We start from the raw sequence: 19,004 nt of genomic DNA on the forward strand, positions 1-19,004 counted from the left end.
CTCAGCCACTATGGCTTGGTCTACGCGCTGCCACCCCAGCTCCCGTGGGAGCGACAGAGGCCACCAGCCTTTGAACCACCGTACCAGCTGGCTCTCCTCTGAGCAGGGGGTCATTAAAATACTAGCAACTGCTGGCATCCTGTCCACGCTCAGGCTCCCGCTCTCCCTGCCAGCGTCAGAGCTGAACCAGCCCTTGTGACGGTAGGAGACACTTGGCAAATAGCCTGGTGCGGACACTGCCTTGGCATGGCTGGCATGCTGCCCAGAGTGTAGGGGGGAGACATCCCCTGGGGACCGGTATGAGCCACCTCATTACATAACACTGCGACCCCTCTGAGTAAGCGACCCAGGACAACTCCCTCCTCCTTGGAACGAGGAGGCACACGCACCCATCCCACCACTCCCCCCATCCGTATGACGGCTCTTCCAGAAGGGAACTCTCTCTGGAAGGGAATCCTTCATCCGTCGGTTATATAAGGCCCCGGTCTCCTTTTATGGTTGGCTTTCCTGCCTTGCCAAGAACAAATGCAGCTTCATCTGCGTCTGTGGGCTGGCAGAACAATTAAAGCATCTGATTCAAGATTAGTAAGGAACGCACTTTGGATGGGCGGATTTAATTTGGTGGAAAACCTAGTTGAGATTTCCCCCCCTCCTCTCCCTTCCCTCCCTCCATCACAACCATCCCCAAGATAGCAGCTGGCCTGGTGTCATTAAATGACTGGAACAACTCCCACCTACCAGAGCGTTAGAAATTCCAGAGTGTTTTCATTTGAATCCCAGTGGCTCCGGCCACTCCACTCCCTCCCCTTTCTCCTTTCTGCTGAATTATCACAATTTTCAACAATTGCCTGTGTGTGTGTGTGTGTGTGAGCAGGGGGTGTGCGGGGGACTGTGGGCGGCTGGCTTGGTGTGACACACTGAATTCATATGCGTTTCCCCCCTCTGTGAGCGCCGCTGGGGGAAGCATGCTAATGATGACCTTGCTGAGTAAATAGTTGAGGGATGAATAAGTGCTTTCTGGGAGTTGAAAGGCAGAAGGTGGGATTACTCATCCATCCATCCAACTGTCTCCAGAACCTTTCAAGCGCTTCTCAGCGTTGAGGCTGGGGGTGTGCGCGAGGGGGCGGGAAGCAGAGGGAGGGCTGCCAAGATTTGTGTTGCCACAGCCATCGGCCCGCTCTCCTCCAATGAGCGCGGAGCTGCGAGTGGAGGAAGAGGCAGGGTGCCGCCTACATGTGGAGCTGGGCGAGGTATAAGTACAAGGGAATGCCTGAGACAGTAGCAGTTCCGACAGGGAAGCGAAGGAGCTCTTTCTCGCTTTCACCGGCACTTGGCACTCGAAGTTAACAGCAGATTGGAAATCGCTAGGATCTTAGCAAGCAGCTTCTAGCTGTGTGTGTGTTTGTGCAGAGGGAACTCTCAGCCGATCAAGATCCCTCACTCCGGACGAGGAGCAGCAGACACCAGAGATCCCAGGCCGGGACGCCCTCTCTTTCCCAGACGCTCACCGCCGTGACGGAGTCACCCGAGGCACGTGGGACCAGCGCGCTGGGAACGGCCTGAACGAATTTGCCACCGACTCCTGCTGGCTGCAAAGGGGACTGGACAGCTCTCCTTGGGGTGATATCTGACTCGGTTGTGTTTGTGTGAGACATCCTTGGGGAGGCAAGAGGGGGCGGTGTGTGCCTTTCGGGAGAGGATTTAAAAGCAGGGCGGGAGTGTTAATAAATTAAAAGCCCCGGGTAACCACTAGGGCTTTATCGCTAGCTCTGTTGCATTGCTGCTTGGTTTAGCCTGTTCACGCCACAGGTACCATGCAGCTGGATAGCATCACCAATGGGAGCGTCCACACCTTCCAGGGGCACCGCGGAGTAGCCAATAAGCCCAACGTGATCCTGCAGATAGGGAAGTGCAGGGCTGAGATGCTGGAGCATGTCAGGAGGACCCACCGGCACCTCCTCACGGAGGTGTCCAAGCAGGTGGAGCGGGAGCTGAAAGGCTTGCAGAAATCAGTGGGGAAGCTAGAGAATAACCTGGAGGACCATGTCCCATCCACGGACAACCAGAGGTGGAAAAAGTCCATCAAGGCCTGCCTGGCCAGATGCCAGGAGACTATTGCCCACCTGGAGAGGTGGGTTAAGAGGGAGATGAATGTCTGGAGGGAGGTGTTCTTCCGCCTGGAGAAATGGGCAGACCGGTTGGAGTCTATGGGGGGCAAATATGGCCCCACGGACCATGCCAGGCAGACTGTCTCCGTCGGGGTGGGCGGCCCGGAGAGCAGGGGCAATGACGGGGAGATTTACGATTACGCCCTTGACATGAGCCAGATGTATGCACTGACTCCCTCTCCCGGGGAGATAACTAGCATGCCCCAGCCCCACGACTCCTACCAGTGGATCACTGCCCCGGAGGACGCTCCGGCCTCCCCGGTGGAGACCCAGATCTTTGAGGACCCCCGGGAGTTCTTGAGCCACTTAGAGGAATATTTGAAGCAGGTGGGAGGGACTGAGGAGTACTGGCTCTCTCAGATCCAAAACCACATGAACGGCCCAGCTAAAAAGTGGTGGGAATACAAGCAGGACTCGGTCAAGAACTGGGTGGAGTTCAAGAAGGAGTTCCTGCAGTATAGCGAGGGCACTTTGACCAGGGATGCCATCAAACGGGAGCTGGATCTACCCCAGAAGCAGGGGGAACCCCTGGACGAGTTCCTCTGGCGTAAGAGAGACCTGTATCAGACACTCTACACTGATGCAGAGGAGGAGGAAATTATCCAGTATGTGGTAGGCACCCTCCGGCCCAAATTCAAGCACTTCCTGAGTCACCCCTTGCCCAAGACCTTAGAGCAGTTGATCCAGAGGGGGAAGGAAGTCCTAAGTGACTTTGACCAGTCAGAAGAGCCGACCCCGCAGAGAACCCCAGAGCATCAGCCAGGGGACTCGGTTAATAGCTTGCCACCTTCAACCACAGCTAGTCCCATTGCCAGCGATGAGACGCAACCCGAGCTCCCTACCCCACCAGCTACGGTGATATGAGCTAGTACAAGTACGGGATTGGCCTGTATTATACAAAGGTGTGGAGGGGACTGATTTAGGAAGCTTCTCCTTAGTGAGAGGTTCTGGCTGTGACCAGTCATGGCTGGACTCAGTCCAATGGCCCTCGGCAGAGGAATGAACTTTGTTTACGGATGGGCCACGTGAGAACGTAGCTGCCTGCCTCACCCAAGTCATGTGACGGGGGTGGGGGCAAGTCTGAGGATACTATTTTAACCACTGTGGGGTGGACAGTTTTATGATACTCCCGGCAGGAAGCTAGACAGTTCCCCCCTGCAGAGGCAGCCACCCTATGCTGGCGCCTTTCAAGGACTTCAAACAGGTGCAGCTATTGACCAAGAGTTCCAACCTACCCACCAGTCTCGTATCCTCTGGAGAGGGGTCCCCTTCCTCAGTGGAACATCCTTGTTTTGACTCTTGCCCATCTCTGCCTTACTGACGGGGCTTCGTCCAGCCCAAGAGGAAACCACTGGCTTCCGCTTCCCTCGCATCCTCCCACCAAAGCTTCAGGGAGGAAACTTTTTAAAAGTTCATAATGGTTTCGAAGTGAGCCTAGAACTGCGGCAAATGGCAACTTGAAGGGGTTTGATCAATTTTACCACCTGCCGTTGTATCTCACCCGGCACCTGCTCTCATTTTTCCTCCCAGTGGTTCTCTTCCATTCCCAGTTCCTTCTCTCCCCGTGGGTGACCCATGCCAACAGGCCGTTGCAGCAACAAGGGAAATTTCATCCCATGTCTGCTGCTACCATGGGGAGGGAAGCCCAAACTCACTCCCCCACCATCCCTCCAGGTGGCAATTCAGCACGTGCTGTTTCACCACTAGACTGGGCGCAACTAAACCTTTGTTCCTTGCTGCATTAGTCTTCTCTATCTGAGATTCAGGACCAGGCAGATTAATGGGGATAAGCCAGAGATCTTTCTACTTTGGGCGATGTGAGGTGGGGCAATCAGACAAGGCACCAACGTTGTACAGGGGTAAATTCCTATTTTTTTTATATCAAACAAACACACTCTGAACTCAGAGCAAATATCCCCCAAGCAGCAAAGCAAGGCCCCTCCATTGGAGATGCCAGGACAGTAGGACATCATCAGTCTGTTTCTGTGGGACTTTGCTACAGGAAAGCAGAAACAAAGTTAAGAGGTGGTATATGTGTTGGGTCCCAGACCCTGCTTGCAAAGAAGACTCCTGGATGGCAGATCTACATACACGTTGCTTTTGGAAGGTCTGATGTCCTAGGTCTGAGGAATCTGATGGCAGAACTGTGTCTAAAACCGATGGACTTTCTAAACCAGCCCCTTCGTTCTGCAAACTGGAACTAGATGGAGCTGGAATTGGGCTCTGTGCTACTTTTCCACGTTAAATATCAAAGACCAGAGCTGGCTGCACTTTGACTCAAGCATGAAGATGGGATTTTGAGACAGGACATTTGGACCTTCTTGCTCTTCAGGCCCACCTAACATACTGAGGAAGGCTTTACTGGGGGTGTGCCAGCAACAGAGCCCCACACCACCCACAGCTGTACTTCAGCAACTGCATAGCATTCATCACCTGATTTAACAGGCAGCACCAGCACGTGAGAGGAAAAGAGAAACTACAAGGAGTAGCTGGAATTTCCCTGGGACTCCGCAGCTGCCCAGGTGGCTCTGAAAGCCTTTGGGTGCGACACCTTCCCACAGGCTGAAGGTAAGACAACTTCCCCACTTTGCAATTAGCAAGTGTTAAGGCAGGTGTCATAGGCGCTAACTCAGCCCCGGGGTCCCATAACACCGAACTCAGGGGCGTTGCACCAAGACTGACCTTGGTCCCTAAACGTAGGTGCGCCGCTGAAGCGTGTAACGCCAGCGAGAAGGATGAAGATTGCTTAGCATGGCCCAAGGGGGTATAATAGCTCGGAGTAATGGGAGCAGATTGAGCAAAGGGAAATTAAGTGCATTGAACTGTGGGATAATGTCCTGAGGGGAGGGGTGGGACATTTAAAACAGAGATAATTACCCTTCCTGCTAGCTACACAACCTATCAGCTCCCTCTTTGGCACAGCTGAATAAGCTACTAGACTAAGAGTTTCCAAGTTCAAGTCCCGGGGAAGGTAACCTGCACAGTATGAGTTGAGTCTCAGCACTGGGGACTTTACCCATGTCTGGGACAGAGAGCAAGCGTTCTTTCCTTGCTGCGGAGACACCTTTGCTTGGCTTTGACTGCGTGTCAGCGCAGAAGGGGGATCTTTACACGAGCGAGCTGGGATGTGTGGGAATGGATGACAGAGTGTCAGTACAAAGTAGTATCTGTCCCTGCGGCTCACGGGTATTATCTTTGTTCCAGTGACTCACTCAGACTCTCCTCTGAAGAATTCACTTCACACTGCTCCTAGCACAGAAGAAAAGAGGCTTGAATTCCAAGGGTTCAGCAAGGGGGAGCGGATGTCAGAATTCAAAGCCACCGTGGGCCTCATCTGCAGTCCCGAGGAAAACACCCAGACCAGGTAATTAGTGCCCAGCCTCCTAAAGGGTCTGATGCCAAGTGCCCCCTGAAGGGTGCTCGGTGCCATTGCATGCACCACCCAGAGGAGTTGATTCCTGATAGGGGGAGTGGGCATCACAGCCTTGTCTTCTGCTTATGACATTCAGGCCACCAAGCAGCCATCGGGGTCTGACCCAGGCCACCCGGGGTATGTCTACACAGAAAAGAAAAATCCAGCTGGCCGGAGCTAGTCAACTGGGGCTGCGAGGCTGTGTAGATGTCCAGACTGGGGTTAGGGTGACCAGATGTCCCGATTGTATAGGGACAGTCCCGATATTTGGAGCTTTTTTTTATATGGGCTCCTATTACTCCCCACCCCGTCCTGATTTTTCACACTTGGTCACCCTAACTGGGGTTGAAGCCCGAGCTCTGGGACACTCCCAGCCTGCAGGGTCCTAGAGCCCGGGCTCCACCCTGGTGGCCTAGCCCTGAAAGTATTCCCTCCCCCCCGCCCTCCAGCCCCTGCTCCATCCTGCACCCTCCACTTAATCCTGCTTGTTGTTGCTTTTAGGGATGGCTGCTACTGTTGATGAGACTCTTTCCGTGTGGCTGGGAGCCGCTGTTTCCAGTGGGAAGAACGGGAGAGCTCAGAGCTCCCAGAAGAGCCTTATGCCAGAGAAAGACGTGATGGGATGAAAGAGCGGCTTTAAAGACACAGTGATGAAGAGACGAAGAGGGAGCTGGGCCAAGCTGAATAGAGCAAGCTCTGGATGGAAGGAAAGGCAAAAGTGGGCATGAAGGAACAAGCCGGTCCTTGGACTTTGGGGACAGCAGGGACGCTGGAGTTGTGCTGTAACTGAGCAATACTCCCTGCTGATTTAGGCGTAACTGCACCCAGGAATTTGGAGGCTGATGGGGGCTGGAGGAAAGACTCAATCCTTGGTTGTGAACTAAAATCCTGCTCTGATTCAATTTGCCGAAAGTGACAGATCCAAGCGGGCCGCGAACCCTCCTGGTTGTTAACGTTTTAACTCATTGGAACTGACTGTGGGTAGTTTCATTTCATGCAGGTAGCCGTGGTCAAACCTCAATAGCTTTGGAGGTTCAGAAAAGCGTCCTGGAAGCCAGATGCTTGTCTGAACAACGTGAGTCTGCACAACTGGGCCAGTCTGCTCACGAGCACAGACCCTCTTGTGAGATAATAGGCACTTCCTGATTCTGGATGGGCCAGAATTACCGCAAGAACTGGTAATTCTTGTGCTACTTTGGTGCTTTTCTTTCCGCCCAGAACCAGGAAGTGTAATGGTGTGTGAAAAACAATCATGTGAATGAAAATTGACCCAACTTTTTTGAACTTCAAGAAAGTTTTGGTTCATGTGTTGGTTGAAGGGTCGGGTCGGTTCTTATTTCTTCCAAATCCACCCGTCCCATGTGTGTGTGTGTGTGTGCGCTGAGCAACCAAATCAATCCCAATAACCAAATTCTGCAGCATTTTCTTACATTTTGACTGAACTGATGATATCTGATGCATACTCCAATGATCAGGCAGCAAAAATGCCCGGGGACCAGATTATGTGGATGCCACAGGAAACTGGGGGCTAGTTAGACCACCGGGGTAAAAATCCTTTCTGTTTTGCAGTGCTCAGTACGAAGGCTTTTTCAGGGACCCCCAATATCCACTGGCATTGTCTTTTGGCATTTTCTTTTCCTGAACATTTATTCTCACTTCGTTAAATACATGAAGCCAACCGAGCCATGGCACCTTTTGGCTCTGGGATATTTTTCACCTGACCTTTTGGAGTATGCAGAATTGAATCTCTGGTACTGGTTTTATTTCACTGGTTGCTCCTAGCAGATGGGAGCTTTACTTGTAGCACCCTGGTTCATATAATCAGCTCTTCGTGAAAGGACTGATAGTATTTCTGTCCCAGGGCAGACTGACGTGTGTGAGTTGGTGTGTGTTGTGTCTGTGGAACCTAGACAGAATTCTACCACTGTATCATTTTCTTAGGCAATTTTAACTCTGACAAAGCTGTTCCATAGGTTTATTTTTACTAGAGAACTTATTAATTCATATGGTATTGTATAAAAGGTGACTGTATGGAGCCATTACAGGCCACTGTATTCACTGTATTAGGTTGGAAGCCAAAGGTCTTTGCACGGTGAAATAACTTGACCTAATTCTGACTATATCTGCTCGTTTATTCCTCATGTGTCACCTTGGAGTTCCTGACTCACCCAAACGGTGTCAGTCGCTAGAATCTGTCAGTAGAACAACACCCCATTCTGTTTGCCATTGTAGCAAAGTCTGTTCTTAGAAAAGAGCCTTTTGTAGATTTATTTAATAAAACGCTGAAACATCTGCTTACACTATTCCGCTTCTTGCTTTCTGTTCTTTACCTGCCTCGTTCCCTGCAGAGCTAGGTACATGCCAGCCTGAGAAAAGTTGCATTTGCTCACCCGGAAGAAATTATTTAACCCCCTAAAATCCCGCCGTCATATCTGCAGGAACAAAATGCTATTTTAAAATACATATTTCCCTTTAACCCTGCGGATCCTGGATCCACCCTGGACGCAGTAGGCAATCTACTTAACTAAAAGGGGGGGAGGGGGGAGCAGGTCTTTGTTATGATCAAATTGCGCTCTTCATGGGTCTGAGGTGCAGGACAAAGATGGCTTTAAGTCACTGTTACAGGGTGGCCTGGCCCTTTAAGAGGGAACAGGTCCTGTCAATGTGTGCCTCGTTAACAGCCTCTCTATAAAGAGCTGGAGGGAGAGGGATGCAAGAGAGCGAAGGTGCAGAGAGCTGAAAGCTCCTGCAGGCTGCAAGGAGAGGAAGTTTGCAGAAAAGCCTTGGACTTCAGGACCCAAATGACTCCAGCCAGGCAGGGCTGGGAGTGGCCTACCGAAAGCAAGGGAAGCCTCAGTGGGAAGGCCTGGATTGACTCGGGGGAAAGTGGTCTTGGAGCCTCTCTGGGGAGAAGCCCCAGGACCGAGTGTTGTGAATTTTATATAACTAAATTAGACCCAAAAGAGGGATGTTTCTAAGGACTCTGGATTGGTGGAGTCAATTGAAGGGGTGCTGGGAGAAAGAGAAACTGAGGCAGAGTGCTGCAGCGCCATCTAGGGTGGGGAGGCATATGTCTGGTTACAGTCACCTTTGTGCTTCCCCAATTCTGGGTCCAATCAGAGGCAAGTTACAGCAGCCTCCGAGCTGCTCTAACTACGCTCAACTGCCCAGCGGGGATCAGCAGCTCAGAATAGCCAGAGCACGCAAGCGACGCCCACCAAGTGCCCTATGTCAGGAGCAGCGAGGAGGAGAAGTGGAAAGCCATCATGCTGGCCCTTTCCAGCTGGGAAATCTCTCTCCACCATGGATATTTTCCATTGACTGGGTCCACGGCTTTAGCTCTCCAGGGCAGAGAATCTAGCTCAGTAGGTGAAGTGAACTTAGGGCTGTTGAAATGTGCTGGACCGACCGAGTTGGAGATCACTCTTTCTCTATAGCACGGCACAAGATTCTGCACTGCTCTTGCACTTCAAACCTGACCTAGAGGGTGAGGGTTAGTTCAGCCTCTGTGCCTAGGGGCTAGTCTACACTGGGAACATTAAAGCGCTGCCACAGCAGGGCTTTAACGTGGCTTGTGTGGTCGCGGCAGAGTGCTGGGAGAGAGTTCTCCCAGTGCTCTAAAAAACCCCACCTCCACGAGGGGAATAGCTCCCAGCGCTGGTGCACTGTCTACACTAGCACGTCACAGCGCTGAAACTTGCTGTGCTCAAGTTGCTCTCTGTTCTTTACCTGCCTCATTCCCTGCAGAGCTAGGTACACGCCAGCCTGAGAAAAGTTGCATTGGCTCACCCGGAAGAAATTATTTCATCCCCTAAAATCCCGCCGGCATGTCTGCAGGAACAAAATGCTATTTTAAAGTACGTATTTCCCTTTAACCCTGCGGAGCCTGGATCCACCCTGGATGCTGGTGTTTTTTCACACCCCCGAGCGAGAAAGTTGCAGCGCTGTAAAGTGGCAGTGTGGACAAGCCCTATCTAACCCACACACCTCCTGGGGGTGGTGTTCTGTCCCATCTAGTGGCACCGAGACCACTTAAAGAGAGAGATACAATGAGCCTTAGCTACCAGCTGGTTTGCTTTTAGCTCATGCTGTAGAGGCTCATGTCCTAAGCTCCAGACATCCCCGGTTCGATTCCGCCCGCCGCCGACCAGGGTCTGTTGATGTTACACCTTCTCAGTCCTTGTCTGTCTGCCTTGACTGCCATACAGAAAGCTCACCTTAGTGATAACTGCATTGGTTTGGGAGGACGCTGAACTGGACTGAATTAATTTCCCAGTCATCAGACGATACCCATTTATGATCATCACTGAACCAGTCTAGATCAGGGAAAGCTGGGCATCCCCTTCTATGTCCGATTCTCAGCACCACCGGGCAGAAATAGATGTCATGTTTTGGTTCCAGTGGGACCATTAGCTCTAGGACTTTTAGCAATAGGAATTCAGTCAGCAAATCCAACTATAAGATTGCTTTGGAACACGGTGTGATATAGCACCCAATGTAATGATGCTCTGGAGTGGGCCATCTGCAAGGAATGAACCCTGGACTGCTGTAATTAAAAGCACGAGGGTTCACACGTGTTCACGAGTGTTCCCAGTCTGAGCAAAAGGAGCAGCCCCGTTAAGCAAGAGACAGTAACCAACTCATCCAGTAGAGGGGGACAAAGTGACGCTAGTGAGGGTTAAAATAAAATATTTAAAAAAATCTATTCCCCATAAAGTTCAATAAATAATAGCTCCTGGAGAGAAAATATAAGGTACGGGGAGGAGCGGTGTTTTCTGATCTGAACTGAAAAATACCATGTGGTGTCAGTGAGATGAAGACATAAGAAAGGCTGGGCTAGGTGGCAAAAGCGACTGAGGAGAAGGTTTTTGCATCACTGGTGACTGGATCATGTAATGGGATGGAGAGAGGGCAGACGCTAGCTCACTGAAGATGGGAAAAGACGGATTTTGCTGTGGAGGTTGCCTGGAGCACGGAGGGCTTTATAGATTAGCAAGGTTTTCAATTTCGTCTCAGTCCCGTCTGGATTTTAATCCAACTGCAGCCAAATAATTGTGGTTTTTACCTACTTTCTGCTGGGGCAGCCCACAGGTCCCCGGGGAGCCACGGGGCTTAAACCTCCATTTAGTGAAGAAATGCCTTATTACAGCTCCAAGCTCAGCCATTAAGGAGTCTCCAGGGATGTTCACAAGCTGGGAATGGATTAAGTCCAATCAGCATAGAACCAACCTGAAACCCTTGACCAAACTTGACCTTCCTGAAGTTTCTTGGGGCCTGATCAAAGCCCATTGGAGTCAATGGGAATCTTTCAACTGACCGCAATGGTGTTTTGGATCAGGCCATTAGAGAGCAGAAAACAAGCATTATTTCAGGTTTGTTTAAAGACTGTTTTGCATCCCTGGGTTTTGACTGGCCAGGACACCGTAGAGAACACAATGGAAGGGACCTTTCAATCTGGGTGTTCCTATTGGAATACTTTTGCGTGGTATTTTTTTAAATCTCTGTGTCATTGGGTTTTTTTTTCTTTGTTTGTTTGTTTTTTTGTTAGTTTGCTTTGTTTGTTTTTTAAACAAAGAAATTGGACTGGTCAATCTTGTCAATCATACTGATTGACTCTTGTGAAAGTCAGGCGTTGGTGCACACAGAAAGTAACTGCTCTCCGGATCCATTATACTGTGGTATGTCAATGAGTAATTAGGAAGGCAATGAAACCTACTTTAGTGACACAACAGGCTATAACAGCTCCACTTACCATGTCAATATGATGCCTTAATAGCCTGCTAGCTGCTATGATCACTGGAGATGATATTGTCCCACGTCCATTCCAGGGGATGCTACAGGCAGGCATAGAGTGTGTAGGCTGCATACTCTGACAAAGCAAAATGTCCTGGCCCCTGTGGGGGTAGAACTCAGATTCTCTTTTGCTGAAAAGAGGCTTCCTACCATCTGAGCTCAAAGCACTCCTTCAGTGCTTAGCAGTAGAGGGCCTCTGACACATAGTTGAACAGTTCCGATTCCACTCAGTAGACAGCGGTGGAGTGAGGCTACCAGTTTAAACACCATGCCAAAGTTAAAATTGTGCCCTTAACTCTGACCCTGCCTTGCATTGTGATACCAGCTCAAATTCAGCAGGCATCTAGAGGCAGTCTATGTTGGTGTGACTTCTATCCTCTTCAACCTGTAAGTCATTGTGATAGGGTATGCCAGGCTTTCTCTGACCCCTGGCATCCCTACCTGAAGGGAGAGTGTCAGCTGGAAAAGAGAGGCAGTGAGTTTAGACCACTGAGTGCTGCCTAGAGAAGTCGCTCAGGGTCTGGTACTGTCAGAACCAACAAGGCTTGGTCCTCCAGTGGCTAGAGTGGCTGGCAGGAAGCAGTAGCCAATCAGGGCCCACCAGATGAGATAAGACACCTCGTCTGCCCCTCCATAGGGAGAGTGCTGGGTGACACTAGGGCAGGAGAGGAGCTCTCAGGTCCTAACCCAAAACACCCAGCCCTGGGACAGGGCCTTCAGTTTAAACATGCAACAAACTCTCTATTTCTACAGTAAAGTTTGAAAGCCCAGGTGGCTGGTTTTGTGTTGGCTTTTATGACAGGATGAGCAAGGAGTTCCCCACATGAGATGGCTTTGACAGCCACTAATAACATGGGATCAATGGCTCGCCCTCCCTGGAGATACTGTGTTCATTTCTGGTCACCCCATCCCATAGCAGAAATAGAGGGGGTGCAGAGAGGGGTGGGTAGAAACCTGGAGAGGCTTCTCTATGAGGAGAGGCTGCTGACTGGCTTGGGATTGGTTAGTTTAGAGAGGAGATGGATAAGGGGAGGGGTACGATACAAAATAACAACAGGGAGAGGGAAGATTTGTATTTTCTCACCCACCCGGCATGGTGGGATTCCAAATATCTTCCAACTTTTCCAAAGCTCTCAGCAAACAGGCGCCCAATTCACTCACACTGACTGTGCCTCACAACTTTTGTGGTGCCATGGAGCTCCTTGTTAACCCCTGGCCCTCCCTGCACGGTCATTTGAGAGGGAAGGCTGCGACTTCTTCAGTTGAGCATAATACATCCATGGGCTGCAGACAACAGACAAATACTCTTCAGTATAAGTCACACATGCTGCTGGAGAGCTGGGACTAGAACCATGGTCCTCCGGAGCCAAAAACTACACAGGCAGTAACATGAGCAGAGGAGATCTCCTAGGGCTACTACTGATGTAGGTCCCTTAGCCTCCCCATGGGCCCAGCCACTAGAGGGCAACATCTCTCCTCCCTACACACCCAGAGCAGCTCCTGTTAAAATCCTCTCTCATAACCCCCCCAGAGCTCTATTAGAGACTGAATCAGCATCACCCTCCTCCCAGAGGCATTTACTGTCCCTGGTTCTGGAGCTAAACCATTGGTGCTGTTGTTCCCTCCTGGGAATTCATTGTCCAGCTCGGGCTGGAGCCCGAGCTCTGGGACCTCCTGGGATCCTCCACCTTTGCAAGATGGCCTGGCATGGCTGGGCACTAAGGGAGCCAAAGGCAACACTAAAGTGAGTTTCCAGGATGGCATGAGCTGCTCCTAGCTCTCCCTCTGCCCACGGAATCCACCCTCCTGAGCTATCTCATCTCCACAACAGAGGCAGGAATCCTGGGGTGATTTCATCCCCCTCCACTCAGCTTCCTGGTTCCTGCAGCACCCCCTGCTCACAGCACTCTGTCAGCTCCATGCCATCCTGGGGCGGCACCTTCCCCAGGGCGGCGGCACCCAGCACCCTCCACCAGTGACACCCTCCTATTTGGCACCCACACCCTGCATGATAGCATCCCCCTTATCCACTGCCCAGCACAATCACAGCCAGCTCCCCCGTCCACCTGGTAGCACCCAGCAGCCACCCCGCTACCTTCCCGCGCTCTCAATTCCCGCACCCCTTCCCTTCATTAGCATTTCCTCAGATTCGTCAGTTACCGGACTCTATTTCAGCGGATCACGTCTAGGGCCTGGGGAGTTAAAACATCCCTCGAATTAACCCTGGCAAACTTTGAATTGAAAAAGAACTATTCCGTTGCCTCCACCTGAGAGCTGCATTCTGGCTTCCGGCGCCGCGCGCAGCTCTGGGACGCAGCAGCCCGCACCCACCAAGCAGCCGCCCTCTCGTGGGATGCGGGGACACCTTATGTGAGCATGTCGAGCAATAGCAAATAATCCAAGCAATAAAAACCCAACAACAGTTGTTTCCGACACACAACCAGTCATCGCTTGGGAGAGAGCGTCTTGGCTTTTGGGAGGAGCTTTGTGCAACAGGTGTCGGAGGAATTGGGTATATTGCATGGAGTGGGACACCCCTTATTGGTGTCTCTTGGGAAGAAGAGGTGTAACATTGTAGGGTGCTGTGTTGTATGTAAGAACTGAGGGTGAGAAGAGATGGGGCACTGGGCTGGAACCCAGGAGAGTTGGGTTCCATTCATAGTTATCTAGGGTGCTGATGTCAGGCTATCCTATCTGAACACCTCAAACCTTTACAGCTCTGAGCCTCACAAAACGCATTAGCCTCACATTACAAATGGGAAATTCCCCACATGTTACAGTTGGGAAACTGAGGTATAGAGCAACTGGATTATTTGCCCAAGGTCACATAGTCAGTGGGAAGTTGTGGGGCACAGTAGGGAACATAACCTTTGTCTCCCAAGCCCCAGGTCTGCTCCCTTGCCATGCTCTGCCCCCCATTTCCCTTATGATCTTGTGCAAGTCATTTAATCTACCTTGTGTTTCTGTTAATCATCAGTATGAGGGAGCTAATACTTCCCTACCACCCAGGAGTGTTGTGAGGATAAGGTCTGCTCATGTTTGTGAGGCGCTCAGATAATGTGACAGTTACAATGAGTGTGACGGGTTCGGTCACAAAGACCCCCTTGGGACTGTCACCTGATGTGCTGAATTTACCTCTTAGCCCATTTTCCCTGCCAGCCTGGGACCCCAGAGCCCTGCCTTGTTGAGCCAGACACACTAGCCTGCTGCAACACAGACTCAGGTCTGGTCCATGCCCCCAAAGATGCAGACCTTAACCAAAAACTGCTCAGCAGGTCACCTATCTCCAGCACCCAGACACCCAGTTCCCAATGGGATCCAAACCCCTAATAAATCCGTTTTACTCTGTATAAAGCTTATACAGGGTAAACTCATAAATTGTCCACCCTCTATTACACTGATAGAGAGATATGCCCAGCTGTTTGCCTCCCCCCGCCCCAGTATTAATCACTAACAAAAGTGATTTTATTAAGTATAAAAAGTAGGATTTAAGTGGTTCCAAGTAATAACAGACAGAACAAAGTAGGTCACCAAGCAAAATAAAGCAAAACCACACAAGTCTAACCCTAATACATTAAGAAACTAATTACAGGTAAAATCTCACCCTCAGAGATGTTTCAATAAGTTTCTTTCACAGACTAGACTCCTTCCTAGTCTGGGCCCAATCCTTTCTCCGGTACAGTCCTTGTCAGTTCCAGCAGACATCTTTGATGGAAACTAGGGGTTTTCTCATGACTGGAAGCTCCTTTGTTCTTTTCCACCCCCTTTTATATATTTGGCACAAGGCAGGAATCTTTTGTCTCTCTGGGTTCCCACCCCTCCTTCTAAATGGAAAAGCACCAGGTTTAAAATGGATTCCAGTATCATGTGACATGGTCACGTGTCACTGTAAGACTTCATTACCCACTGGCTGGCACACAGGTACAAAGGAAGGCTTACAAGTAAACAGAGCCATTTACAACCAATTGTCCTAGTCAATGGGAGCCATCAAGATTCTAAACCACCATTAATGGCCCACACTTTGCATAATTACAATAGGACCTCAGAGTTATACTTCATATTCCTACTTTCAGATACAACAATGATCCATTCATACAAATAGGATGAATATATTCAGTAGATTATAAGGTTTGTAATGATACCTTACAAGAGACCTTTTGCATGAAGCATATCCCAGTTACATCATATTCACATTTATAAGCATATTTCCATAAAACATTATGGAGCGCAATGTCACAATGAGGTCTATACAGAGAGTTACCGTGGTACCCACAGGAGCCCATTGCTTGCATGACTGACTATGCTCTATTCAGGTTTCAGAGTAGCAGCCGTGTTGGGCTGTAGTCCACGAAAGCTTATGCTCTAATAAATTTGTTAGTCTCTAAGGTGCCACAAGTACTCCTGTTCTTTATGCTCTATTCAGTGCCTGCTCCTATCGCTTCTTGAGGGGATCCAAACCAGCCACACTGTGGCCTGTCAATTCCCACTAACACAGGACCTTTATATCCCACACAAACTATACACACCGAGCCCCACTGAAATGCAGCCACCTCTGGAGTGGAGGGTCACAACCAAATAGGACATGGCAATCAGTGGGAAAGGTTGGAAGGGGCTTAATGATGCTCTTTTGCAATGTGCTGTGGGATCTTTTGTATCCATGTAGCTGTAGCTTAGATATAAGGTGCAATTTAAAGGGCTTGGTCATAACGATGCCCATGCCTAAGAGTTAATGCACTAAGTCTGCCTTGGCGGGATGAGTCACCGGGGCGGGGATTTGAACGCATGTGGTGTTGAGTTCAGTTCATTACCTGGTCCTTTTAGAAGTAGGAAGGAAAGAAAGCTTGCGGCCTGATCCAAAACCCAGTGACTTAATGGGGCAGCCCCTCAGTGAACGTAAGGCAGACGCTGCTGGAGGCAAAGGAAGCTACATGGGGTGGGGGCAGACCAGGAAGCCACAAGATGATGCCGGAGACAACGGACATGTCTATACTGCAGACTAAATCCAGGTTCTGACTCAGGTTTGAGCCCACGGCCCTCCTTCCGTCCACACACAGATCAGACTGCGTCAGGACAGCAAGCACTCCGGACCCGCATACTGTGACCCTGCTAGCAGGGTGGATCAGAGCCCAAGTACCACTGAGACTCGGGTCCAAGCCTGTCATTTGTGGACGCAGCTCAAGCCACAGACGCGAGTCAGAAGGGCTGCGCAGTGGAGTATGGACACGTCACCCAGGTCATGAGACCAGGTCCAGCAATTGTAAAGCCAGGTTTAGAACACAGTGTGGATGTACCCAATAAGAACCAAGCACTTAGGTAGATAAGGGGCTGTAGGGGAAGCAGGAGGGAATTTGTGCCTGGACAGAGCTGGAGAGTGTTGTCTAAAGGCCAGGTAACGGCTCTGCCTTGCACCAGGGCACAAAGCGGGGGGCGGCGGGGGGCGGTCACAACTGCAATTTCCTAAGTGTGGATGCAGCTTCCTGCTAGTGCGCCTCTGTGCACGGGATGGGGAGCAGTTACCTGTGCCCCGGCCCCCATCCTGCACCGGCCAGCAGAGCTGGCTGGACATGCAGGGGAAAGGGTCCCGGTGGGATAAAGTGCCAATATGGCAGCCTGGGCTCTTCCCAGCATCTTTCCCATTGTCCTGCGCACCCAGGTATGCCTCCTCCTAGGCCTTCTCCTCCCCACCCAGGTCCATGTCACCCCGGCCAACTGCCTCTCCTCCCTCTGACCCACCCTTCCCAGGTACCTTCCTTCTTACCCAGCCCCACATTAAACCTTCTTCACAGCCAAGCCTCTCTGCTCCCCTCACCATCCCAGTCTTCTGGGGGCAGTGACCCTTGTTCCTCCTCTCCATCCTCCCGGCCTGTTGGGGGAGGGATCAGAGGGGTCCTTCCCTCACCAGCCCTCTGCGGGGCGGTGCCCCCCATGAGAACCACAGAGTAGGGCGTCTGAGGCCTGTAGCTCAGTGCGATGGCTGGAGCAGGCTTTGCTGTGGGGAGTGGAGGACAATACTGAACGTTTTGGGGGTGGGGAAGGGGTGGCCTTTACCTATCAACCCTCTGAAAGGCCCAGTGAGACTATGTGGCATTCCCCCCCCTTTTCTCCTCCTTCCCTTCCTGCCCCCATCAGAGGGAAAAGAATGAAGACCCCTGCTGGAAGTCAAGGGTGACCGGTGGGGTGGGAGAGCTGGCGGGTGAGGGGCAGCGACATGGGCAGAGGGAGGGAGAGCTGGTTTGATGTGGGGGCCAGGAGAGAGAACCACCAGGAAGAGGCACCTTATGGATTTTGTTTCCCTCTTTCTTCCTCCCCTTACCCTAATCTGGATCCGGAAATGGTTCCCTCAGGACTTTGGATCTAAATCATGAGCGGGCCGTGCAGATCCAATGCAGCAACTCCCACTCCCACACAGCCCCTCTCACAGGGGAGTTTGGATTCTCAGGTCTGACTCATTTGCTGGGTGAACTGTCAACCTAGAGATGGAACAATCCCATGCCCCCTTCCCACGCACCATCCAATTTACACTGGAAATGAAAGCAAACCAGCCACTGCAGTGTGGTATGAGGAGACCATCTTTGCCTGTTTACACGGAAGAGCCCTCCAGAACCACCCACGCACTGTGCAGTCAGCACATAATCTGGATTTCCCCACGCAATTCTGTTCAGCAAAAGCAATCAGGCATCTCTGTCTCCCCACCCACTCGCCCCCCTCTCCCATCATCCCAGCGAGGACGGGCCGCTTGCCTGCGCTGTACCTGTTTGGTGGAATAAAGACGGGCCCTCCGTCTCCAGAGCTGTCGATCCAGCACGTCTTTCGCTGGCATGCAATTGACTTAGGGAAACAAAAACAACACCCTGCGGCGAGAAGCTTTACTGCACATTCATAGCCCGTTTCTATGACACCGGGGTTCTACCTCTCAGAAGGTGTTCGGTGTCAATCATGATTTTGCTGCTGGCGAAAACGGTCCAAGTCTCTATGGAAACGAGACGTAGGTTATTACGGCGCCAGTTGGGCTGCTGTCTGGAGAGATTCCCATCCTGAACATTCACATTCGTATACGATATTAATATTGCCTTTGCTATAAAAAGGGCATTAGATTCTCCCTGGATCTGGGCAACACTCCCTCCTCCCCTCACATCTCAATAAAGAAACAATCTCTGAGCCTTAGTTTCACTTATCCACCTCCTTTTGGTAGTTATTAAACATGGTTTAATGATTGATGCAAGATGGAAATGCAGCTGATGGCTTTCCCGTGGTACAGACATTATAGGAATAAAAGGGATTTGCAACTGCTACACAACCAGGCCAACCTTTGCAAAGAAGACTAGTGGTTTAGAGCGCGTCCATTTCTGGGGTGTCCAGCTTGAAAGGGGTGAAGGCCCTTTAAAGACCTCTCAGGTTGGAGGCACCCAATATGACTAGAGGCTTTTGAAAATCTTCCCCTACAACTTTGATTTTGTCAGTGGGGTCCGGCGAGGAAGCAAAGTTATTCTGTGGACGGGTTGCTTCTGTGGCTCCGGGCCAAGGTGAGGTGCTGAGCCAGAAGTCACTCATCTCTGGGCACCACCCTTCATGGCAACTGGCTCACGGAAGCTAGTTAGCATATAGCCAAATAACAAGCAGAGGGAGGGAGA

The 19,004-nt window shown here is 51.0% G+C and overlaps 1 protein-coding gene and 2 long non-coding RNA genes across 5 annotated transcripts in view; 2 read left to right on the top strand and 1 right to left on the bottom strand.

Moving 5' to 3' along the window:
- Window positions 1-18,265, bottom strand: part of LOC128831852 (uncharacterized) — a 59,494-nt gene extending 41,229 nt beyond the window's left edge. The window contains exon 1 of one of the 3 annotated variants that reach the window (XR_008443858.1): window positions 18,125-18,265. This is a non-coding gene — a long non-coding RNA (uncharacterized LOC128831852). The remainder of the gene's footprint in view (window positions 1-18,124) is intronic. The other 2 variants (XR_008443857.1, XR_008443856.1) reach the window with 2 other exon arrangements.
- On the top strand, window positions 1,307-4,425 carry ARC (activity regulated cytoskeleton associated protein). Its single transcript, XM_054018658.1, has one exon. It carries the CDS (start codon window positions 1,815-1,817, stop codon window positions 3,030-3,032), a length of 1,218 nt encoding a protein of 405 aa, XP_053874633.1. The 5' UTR covers window positions 1,307-1,814; the 3' UTR covers window positions 3,033-4,425.
- LOC128831853 (uncharacterized) lies at window positions 4,447-7,883 on the top strand. The gene is made up of 3 exons (XR_008443859.1): window positions 4,447-4,736; window positions 5,373-5,532; window positions 6,082-7,883. It is a non-coding gene; the product is annotated as an uncharacterized LOC128831853 (long non-coding RNA).
- Window positions 18,266-19,004: the final 739 nt, after the last annotated feature.

The sequence above is a fragment of the Malaclemys terrapin genome, chromosome 2, assembly GCF_027887155.1.
Source record: "Malaclemys terrapin pileata isolate rMalTer1 chromosome 2, rMalTer1.hap1, whole genome shotgun sequence".
Taxonomy (NCBI): domain Eukaryota; kingdom Metazoa; phylum Chordata; order Testudines; family Emydidae; genus Malaclemys; species Malaclemys terrapin.

Excerpts from the sequence above, each read along its gene's own strand:
- ARC (XM_054018658.1), top strand. The coding sequence starts at position 1,815 with ATGCAGCTGGATAGCATCACCAATGGGAGCGTCCACACCTTCCAGGGG.